General features: G+C 43.7%; 1 protein-coding gene across 1 annotated transcript; it reads right to left on the bottom strand.

Annotated features, from left to right (window-relative positions):
• Positions 1-5,343: 5,343 nt before the first annotated feature.
• On the bottom strand, positions 5,344-6,432 carry LOC102988461 (putative P2Y purinoceptor 10). Its single transcript, XM_024129453.1, has one exon. It carries the CDS (start codon positions 6,385-6,387, stop codon positions 5,344-5,346), a length of 1,044 nt encoding a protein of 347 aa, XP_023985221.1. The 5' UTR covers positions 6,388-6,432.
• Positions 6,433-10,309: the final 3,877 nt, after the last annotated feature.

The following is a 10,309-nucleotide window of genomic DNA, read 5'->3' as shown; positions in this document are numbered from 1 at the left end:
CACTTTCAGTCTGTATGTGTCTCTAGGTCTGAAGTGGGTCTCTTGTAGGCAGTATATATATGGGTCTTGTTTTTGTATCCATTCAGCCAATCTGTGTCTTTTGGTGGGAGCATTTAATCCATTTACATTTAAGGTAATTATCAATATGTATGTTCCTATTACCGTTTTCTTAATTTGGGGGGGTTACTTATTGTAGGTATTTTCCTTCTCTTGTGTTTCTTGCCTAGAGAAGTTCCTTTAATATTTGTTGTAAAGCTGGTTTGGTGGTGCTGAAATGTCTCAGATTTTGCTTGTCTGTGAAGTTTTTAATTTCTCCATCGAATCTGAATGAGATCCTTGCTGGATAGAGTAATCTTGGTTGTAGGTTTTTCTCCTTCATCACTTTAAATATGTCCTGCCACTCGCTTCTGGCTTGCTGAGTTTCTGCTGAAGGATCAGATGTTAACCTTATGGGGATTCCCTTGTGTGTTATTTGTTGTTTTTCCCTTGCTGCTTTTCATATGTTTTCTTTGTATTTGATAGTTTGATTAATATGTGTCTTGGCATGTTTCTCTTTGGATTTATCATGTTGGGACTCTTTGTGCTTCCTGGACTTGATTAACTATTTCCTTTCCCATATTAGGGAAATTTTCAACTATAATCTCTTCAAATATTTTCTCAGTACCTTTCTTTTTCTCTTCTTCTTCTGGGACCCTCGTTGCTTGCTTCCTCTTTATTTCTTCTAGGTCCTTGTTAAATGTTTCTTGTATTTTGTCTATTCTATTTCCAAGATTTTGTATCACCTTTACTATCATTATTCTGAATTCTTTTTCAGGTAGACTGCCTATTTCTCTTCATTTGTTAGGTCTGGTGGGTTTTTACCTTGCTCCTTCATCTGCTGTGTGTTTTTCTGTCGTTTCATTTGAAATGTTTGGGTTCTCCTTTTTTCAGGATGCAGGTTAGTAGTTCCTGTTGTTTTTGGTGTCTGTCTCCAGTGCCTAAGTTTGGTTCCATGGGTTGAGTAGGTTTCCTGGTTGGAGGGAGTAGTGCTTGTGTTCTGGTGGATGTTGCTGGATCTTATCTTTTTGATGGGAAGTCCACGTCTGGTGGTGTGTTTTGGGGTGTCTGTAGCCTTATTATGATTTTAGGGATCCTCTCTGCTAATGGATGGTGCTGTAGTCCTGTCTTGCTAGTTGTTTGGCATAGGGTGTCCATCACTGTAGCTTGCTGGTCGTTGAGTGAAGCTGGGTCTTGGTGCTGAGATGGAGATCTCTGGGAGATTTTTGCCATTTGATATTACGTGGGGCTGGGAGGTCTCTTGTGGACCGGTGTCCTGAATTTGGTTCTCCCACCTGAGAGACACAGCCCTGACCCCTCGTTGGAGCACTAAGAGCCTTCAATCCACATGACTCAGAATAAAAGGGAGAAAAAATAGAAAGGAAAGAAAGAAAGAAAGGAAGGAAGGGAGGAAGGAAGGGAGGAAAGAAGAAAGGATGAAAGGAAGGGAGAAAGGAAGGGAGGAAGGAAGGGAGGATGGAAGGAAGAAAGAAAGGAAGAAAGAAAGGAATAAAGGAAGAAAGAAAGAAGATAAAATGAAGTAAGATAAAATAAAGTTATTAAAATAAACAATAATTATTAAGAATAAAAATTTTTAAAAGTAAAAAAAAAATACGGGTCAGTCAGTACCCTAGGACAAATGGTGAAAGCAAAGCTATACAGACAAAATCTCACACAGCAGCACACACATACACACTCACAAAAAGAGAAAAGGGGGAAAAATAATATATCTTTCTCCCAAAGTCCAAATAATAATATACATTGCTCCCAATGTCCTCCTCCTCATCTTGGGAAGATTCGCTGTCTATTTAGGTATTCCACAGATGCAGGGCCCTTCAAGTTGATTGTGGAGATTTAATCCTCTGCTTCTGAGGCTGCTGGGAGAGACCTCCCCTTCCCCTCTTTGTTCGCACAGCTCCTGGGGTTCAGCTTTGGACTTGGCCCCACCTCTGCGTGTAGGTCTTCCGAGGGCATCAGCTCTTCGCTCTGACAGGACGGGGTTAAAGGAGCAGCTGATTTGAGGGCTCTGACTCAGGCTGGGCCGAGGGAGGTGTACGGATGTGGGGTGAGCCTGTGGCGGCAGAGGCCAGCCTGACGTTGCACCAGCCTGAGGCATGCCGTGCGTTCTCCCGAGGAAATTGTCCCTGGATCCCGGGACCCTGGCTGTGGTGGGCTGCACAGGCTCCCAGGAGGGGAGGTGTGGAGAGTGACCTGTGCTCGCACACAGGCTTCTTGGTGGTGGCAGCAGCAGCCTTAGCATCTCATTCCCGCCTGTGGTGTCCACGCTGGTAGCTGTGGCTCACGCCCGTTTCTGGAGCTTCTTTACTCGGCATGCTTAATCCCCTCTCCTCTCGCACCAGGAAACAAAGAGGCAAGAAAAAGTCTCTTGTCTCTTTGGCACCTCCGTGCCCATCTCTGGAGCTCCTTTAAGCTGCGTGATTAATCCCCTCTCCTCGCACCCCAGGAAGCAGAGTGAAGAAAAGGTCTCTTGCCTCTTCGGCATCTCCAGACTTCTCCCGGACTCCGTCCCTGCTAGCCGGGGTGCACTAACCCCTTCAGGCTGTGTCCATGCAGCTAACCCCAGTCCTCTCCCAGCTTCTGACCGAAGCCCAAGCCTCAGCTCCCAGCCCCCGCCTTTCCAGGTGGGTGAGCGGACAAGCGTCTCGGGCTGGTGAGTGCTGGTTGGCACCAATCCTCTGCGGGAATCTCTCCGCTTTGCTCTCTGCACCCTGTTACTGCACTCTCTTCCGTGGTTCTGAAGATTCCCCCTCTGCCACCCACAGTCTCCACCCGTGAAGGGGCTTCTACTGTGTGGGACCTTTCCTCCTTCACAGCTCCCTCCCACTGGTGCAGGTCCCGTCCCTATTCTTTTGTCTCTGTTTATTCTTTTTTCTTTTGCCCTACCCAGGTACGTGGGGAGTTTCATGCCTTTTGGAAGGTCTGAGGTCTTCTGCCGGCATTCAGTGGGTGTTGTATAGGAGCAGTTCCACGTGCAGATGTATTTCTGATGTACCTGTGGGGAGGAAGTTGCTCTCAGAGTCTTACTCTTCTGCCATCTTCTCTCTCCTCCTCTAACTCTTTTTTTTTACTATTCTCACTGTGTTCATCCACTTTTTGTCCTGCGTTCTTTGAACATCTTTATGATCACCACCATGAATGCTTTATTGGGTAGATTGCTTATCTCTAATTAAGTTAGTTCTTCTTCTGGGGTTTATCTTGTTACTTCATTTGGAACATATTTCTCTGTCACTTCATTTTGTCTAATTTGCTGTTTTTATTTCTATGTATTTGGTATACTGCTTATATTTCCCTATCTTAGAGAAGTGGCTTTATGTAGGAGACGTGCTATGGGACACAGCAGCACACTCCCTTCTTGTCACCAGAACTATATGTTCTCAGCGTGCCCCCAAAATGGCTATCTGGGTCTTTCTTCTGTGATAAGCTGACTACTACTGGTACTGGTAGGTGTAACTCTCTCCTGGTCCAGTTGGTTGCCAGCCACTGCCTTGTGTGGAGACTACTGTCTTCTGGTGGGTAAGGCATAATCCTGCCATGACTAGGTGCATGACCAGGAAAATCCTGGTCCTGGTGCCAGCCTACTGGTGAGTTAGGCTATGTCACAAGGTGGCTGGCTGCAGGGTTAGGATCCTGGAGCTAGTATCTACCTGCTGTTGAGCTGGGCCATGGCCAAGGGCAGGTGGCTGAGGGGCTCAAAGTGTCCTGGAGCTGGTTTCAACATTCTCATGGGAGGATACGGTGCCTTGGGCATCCTGATGCTGGTGCCTTCCCACTAGTGGGTAAGACTTGGTCCCAGGGATACGACCAGCTCCTTGTGTGCAGAGTTAGGACCCGGGGTCTCTGACTGTGGTCTGAAGTCCCAGAGCTGGTGTCAACTCAATGGTGGGTGGAGCTGGGACCAAGAGGGTCCTTGGGCTAATTCTGGCCCAATGGGCACAACTGAATCCTGGCATGTCTGCCTGCAGTGTGCAGGGGGTCCCTGAGTTGATGTCCACCCACATGTGGGAAGGGCTGGGACCCAAATATCCCAAGGCTAATTCCCATCCCTAAGGGGGTAAGGCTGGACCCCAGGGCTAGTGCTGGCCCACTGTTGGGTGGAGCTGGGTCCTGGTTACTCTGGCTCTGGGACCTTGATTTCACAGACCTGGTGTTGGCCTGTTGTGTGTTGGGCTGGATCTTGTGTGCTGTGCTGAACAAGGCCAGGTCCTTGGAAGCTCAGGGGGTCCTAAATCAGCCAACCTGCTAAAGGGAGGATCCCAAAATGGTGTTGCCAACATCAGTGCCCTCATGGTAGGATGAGTTTCCAAAAATAGCGGCTGTCAGTGTCAATGTCCCTAGGGTGAGTCCCAATTGCCTTCTCTCTGGGAGACTCTCCAAGATCAGCAAGTGGGTCTAACCCAAGTTTGTTTCAAATTGTTGCTTCTGCCCTGGGTCTCAGAGCTTGTGAGATTTTGTGTGTGCCCTTTAAGAATACAGTCTCTATTTCCCACAGCCCTTCAGCTCTCCTGAAGCTAAGCCTCACTGACCTTGAAAGCCAAACAGTCTAGAGGCTTGTCTTTCTAGTGCAGGATCTCTGGGCTGGGGAGCTCAATGTGGGGCTCAGACCCTTCATTCCTTGTGGAGAACCTCTGCAATTGTAATTACTCTACTGTTTGTGGGTCACCTATCCACGGGTATGGCTCTTGACTATACTGTGTCACCACTTCTCCTACCCATCTTGTTGTGGTTCCTTCTTTACATCTTTGGTTGTAAAATATTTTTTCTGCTAGTGTTCAGGTTGTTCTCATCAATAGTTGCTCTGTAAGTATTTGTAATTTTGGTGTGCCTGTGGAAGGATTTGAGACCAGGGTCTTCCTACTCTGCCATCTTTGCCACTCCACCTGTGTATAACTTCTTGTTAAAGCAAGGATAGTATTGTTATCCTGTACATTTTTAAATGTGTAGACAATTCATCTATGTTCATCTATTTTCAATATGCATTTTGTTTCTAGCAAGGGAATGTGAAAATTTTGGACCTATTGCTGAGGAACAGGGGTGCAATTCATTCTGTTGTTCGTTCTTTTGTGTAAATAAAGTTATTTTCTCATATGCTCCATAGAACAATATTTCCATTTGGACAGAAAATATAGGCTTTAATATTTTTTTTCCAGAAGAATCATTTTGAGGATTAAGGGAAGGGAGCCATGTTTCATCAAGGCACTTAAGGGTACCATTTTTTTTTAAGAAAGAACTTCAAGGTGACATAGGTAAACTGACAGAGCATATAGATTATTCTAGGTAATTATTTGATTACATTGTTTTGGAATCATCCATAAATTCAAGAGAGATAGTTTGAAGATCCTCCTTCCTATGCTGAATTTCCAAAGCACCAGCCTTGCATTTCACACATGACTGAAGAACCAAACTACCATGTTCCAAAAATCCATCACGAAATTCTGAGGTCATAAAATAATATACAACTGGATCAAGACAGCAATTTAAATTTGCAAGACACAGGGAAATTATGTGGAAAAATAGAGTGCTCTTAATAAAGGAGCAGTTTGAAAAGATTCGTTGCTTCACCATCATAAAGAAAGGGAAGTTGAGGTGGTAGGGTGTGAAACACACAATGAATACCACTGCACACATCAGGACCATCCACAAAGCCTTTTTTCTCTCTTTGGTATTCTGAGGGGGAACTTGGAATTCCTGTAAAATTGTTCTTGTTCTCCATGTGCAATAAGTAATAATTACAACAGGTAAGACAAACCCTCCAAGTTCAGCTACAGTTACCATGCCAATAGTAGACGCCATGCTAATATGTTGAAGCCCTAAATTGGCAAAGCAGGATTCAGTATTGTTGGCTAATCCAGCATTTCTCAGAATTGGAAGTGGCAAACAGGCAGTCCCCATGATGACCCAGATGGCAGCACTGATGGCCACATCATACCTACGCTTCCAGTCTCTGGCCCTGAAAGACTTGAGGAGAAAGAAGCACCTCTGAAGGCTGATGCATGTCAGGAAACAAATGCTGGCATACATGTTGAGATACTTTAGGTAGAAGCACAGCAGGCAAAGGGCCCTCTGGAAAGGCCAGTGGTGGCTGATGTAATAGTAAATCCGGAGGGGTAAGGACAGCACATGAGCAAGGTCAGCCACAGAGAGGTTGATCATGAAAATGATGGCTTTATTTTTCTTGCTGATGAAGTGACACAAAACCCACAAGGCCGCACTGTTCACCAATAGACCAGGGATAAATATTAGGATATAAGTGGTTGCATACAGAGAGTACTGAAATGACATTTGAAGATCAGTGCACTTTGCTCTTGTACTCTTTGTGCTGTTACTTCCCATCTTGAGAATTTGTGTTCCTTCCTTAGCGAAAGCATCAGAGTGATGATTTCTGCAGAAAATAGAGAAAAATAGGGTCAAGGGCATATCAGTCCATGTTTGGGTATACAAATATATTTGTATTCTACCAAAGAGGCATTCAAGCGTGAACTTTCATAAACTCAAAAGTTCTTTTCTATGTAAACTGAAAATATCTTGCCAACTACAACTGGATAACAGTATTGTTGAAGATATTTTCAGAATCAAAAAGATCACTATTTTAGCAATAACTTCAGTCAGGTTTTTCCCTTAGTAGTCAGAGGAAGTAATCAAACTTGCAGAGATAAACAAAAAGTAAGTCTTCCCGGCAAATAGCCGCCAAACATATATTTCAAAATTCTTGTTTTACATTCAGTTTTACAATCATCTCTATCTGTATTTTCAAAGTTTGATATCCAGCTTTCCCTATCCTCAATGCTCAGAGAGATAAAACTCAATCTATTTTGAAAGTCAACCTTATCAGGTATTAGATGACTGCTGAGGTTAGTCGATGAACATTTAGGAATGAAACATGGGATAAAGGTCTGGGGAAAAGCTGGCAGGTCACTAGGCTTTGAAAGATAGGGGCTTGGAAAAGATATTACAACTCAGATAAACTTTGTGTCCTTCAGAATTTGGCTGAGGGCACAATTAGTTCTGCTTATATAGCATGGAACTTTCAGAAGCTTCAGTAACTTTAAAGATCTGTATTTATTAATAGAATTACAGTAGCTTCAGACATTCACATCTATTGAGAGTATCCTTGCAACCATTGAAAGCAACTACCAGAATATGTGACGGACTAGACGGTATCTGGTGGTAGATGCAGCAAAATGGGCTGCCTCTATTTCAGCTCTAGCTCTCAGGGCAAGTTCAGTGAAAAAGTTATTAATGTGGATGGTTACATTTTTAACAATCATAGTTGTTAGAAGTCCTCCCTTCTAGTGAGACAAAAATCCACATCACTGACATTTCAACCTAGTTCAGCCTACCAAAGCCAAATAAAATAAAGTCTACTCCCTGTTACACAAGACACTCTTCAAATATCTAAAGATAGGAATTCTATCATCTCTCATATCTTCCCTTATCCAGGTTAAACATTCATTCCTAGTATGGCATGGTTCTTTTTCTTGGCTTGGATCAGAACATTTTGCTTTTAGCCAAAAGTCACTATAACACAGCTTATTTTACCCATGAAAAGGACAGTTAAAGAACTCAAATGTTTGATATATTAGGAAATAAAACTTATGTATTTGATTGCAGAACAAAAGCATAAATGGGATTTTAATACTCTCATAATTGTCATCACTTGCAAAAACATTTAGTTTGCTTCACAATTATAGAATTAAAAGGAAAATAAAACAGACTTAACATAACTATTGAAAGCAAAATAGAGTCTAAGACAGTGCCTACTCAACCTTAAACACAACCAATTAAAAATGTAAAAATCAGAGGGGGAGGAGTCAAGTTGGCAGAAGATGAGGACGTGGAATTTGTCACTCCTCACAAATACATCAAGAATACATCTACAGAGAAAGGATCTTCAGATGGTGGAGGAGAAAGACGTGGAGATCATCTTCCTCCCCACAGATACATCAGAAATACATCGACATGTGGAGCAACTCTTACAGAACACCTACTGAATGTTGGCATAAGACCTCAGACTTCCCAAAAGGCAAGAAACTCCACACGTACATGGGTAGGGCAAAAGAAAAAAGAAAAGAAAGGAGACCAAAAGAATAGGGATGGGACCTGCACCTCTGGGAGGGAGCTGTGAAGGAGGAAAAGTTTCCACACACTAAGAAGTCCCTTCACTGGCAGAGATGGGGGATGGGCTGGGGGAAGCTTTGGAGCCATGGAGGAGAGGGCTGCAACAGGGGTGCAGAGGGCAAAGCGGAGACATTCCCGCACAAAGAATCAGTGTCGACCAGCACTCACCAGCCTGAGAGGCTTGTCTGCTCACCGGCAGGGTGGTGTATAGCTGGGAGCTGATGCTCGGGCTTCAGATGTCATATCCCAGGGAGAGGACTGAGGTTGACTGCATGAACACAGCCTGAAGGAGGCTAGTGCACCACAGCGAGCCAGGAGGAAGTCCAGGAAAAACTCTGGAACTGCCTAAGAGGCAACAGAACATATTTTGGGCTGTGTGTGGAGACAGGGTTCAAAGCACAACCTAAATGAGCTCTAGAGATAGGCACAACCCGCGGCTATCACCACGGACACCAGAGACAGACATGAAATGCTAAGGTTGCGGCTGCAGCCACCAAGAAGCCAGTGTGCAAGCACAAGTCACTATCCACACACACACACCTCCCCCAAAGGAGCCTGTGCAGCCTGCCATAGCCAGGGACCCGTGATCCAGGGACAACTTCCCCGGGAGAACACATGGCATGCCTCAGGCTGCTGCAAAGTCATGCTGGTCTCTGCTGCCACATGCTCGCCCCACATTCCAATTATACCTACTGTACCCCTACCTCCCCCAGGCCTGAGTGAGCCAGAGACCCCTTATCAGCTGCTACTTGAACCCCATCCTGTCTGGGTGGGGAACAGATGTCCTCAGGTGACCTAGGAGCAGAGGCAGGGCCAAATCCAAAGCTGAACCCCAGGAGATGTGCAAACAAAGAAGAGAAAGGGAAATTTCTCCATTCAGCCTGAGGAGGAACAGATTAAATCACCACAATCAACTTGATGTACCCTGAATCTGAGGAAAACCTGAATAGACAATGAATCATCACAAAATTGAGGCAGTGGACTTTGAGAGCAACTATAGAATTGGGGTTTACTTTCACAATTTAATTTCTTTCTGGTTTTATGTTTATCTTATTTAGTGTTTAGAGCTTATTATCATTGGTAGATTTGTTTATTGATTTGATTGCTCTCTCGTTATATATATATATTTTTTTTCCTTTTCCTCTTTTTGTGAGTGTGTATGTGTATGCTTCTTTATGTGATTTTGTTCATACATCTTTGCTTTTTCCATTTGTCCTATGGTTCTGTATCTCGGTATTTTTTGTTTTCTTTTTTAGCGTAGTTTTTAGTGCTTGTTATCACTGGTGGATTTGTTTCTTTCTTTCTTCTTTTTTATTTTTATTACTTCTTAATTTTTTTTATTTTTAATAATATTTTTATTTCAATAACTTTATTTTATTTTATTTATTTTTCTTTCTTTCTTTTTTTTTCCTCCCTTTTCTTTGGAGCTGTGTGGCTGACAGTGACTGGGTGATCCGACCAGGTGTCAGGCCTGAGCCTCTGGGGTGGAAGACTCAAGTTCAGGACATTGGACCACCAGAGACTTCCCAGCCCGATGTAATATCAAACAGCAAAAGCTCTCACATAGATCTCCATCACAGTGTTAAGACTTAACTCCTCAACGACCAGCAAGTTACAGTACTGAAATCCCATACCAAACAACTAGCAACACAGGAACACAAGCCCACCCATTAGCAGAGAGGCTGCCTAAAATCATAAAAAGTTCACAGACACACCAAAACACACCCCCAGATGCGGTTCTGCCCAACAAAAAGACAATATCCAGCCTCATCCACCAGAGCATAGGCACCAGTCCCCTCCAGCAGGAAGCCTACACAAGCCACTAAACCAACCTTAACCACTGAAGGCAAACAAACAAACAAAAAAAACAACGGGAACTAGGAACCTGAAGCACGCAAAAAAGAGACACCAAACACAATAAGTTAAGCAAAATGAGAAGACAGAGAAACACATAGCAGATGAAAGAGCAAGGTAAATACCCACCAAACCAAACAAATGAAGAGGAAATAGGCAGTATCCCTGAAACAGAATTCAGAGTAATGATAGTAAAGATGATCCAAAATCTTGGAAATAGAATAGACAAAATACAAGAAACATTTAACAAGGACCTAGAGGAACTAAAGAGTAAACAAACGAT

Source organism: Physeter macrocephalus, chromosome 21 (assembly GCF_002837175.3).
Source record: "Physeter macrocephalus isolate SW-GA chromosome 21, ASM283717v5, whole genome shotgun sequence".
In the NCBI taxonomy this organism is placed as follows: domain Eukaryota; kingdom Metazoa; phylum Chordata; class Mammalia; order Artiodactyla; family Physeteridae; genus Physeter; species Physeter macrocephalus.
This window is presented reverse-complemented; position numbering and strand designations above follow the sequence as displayed.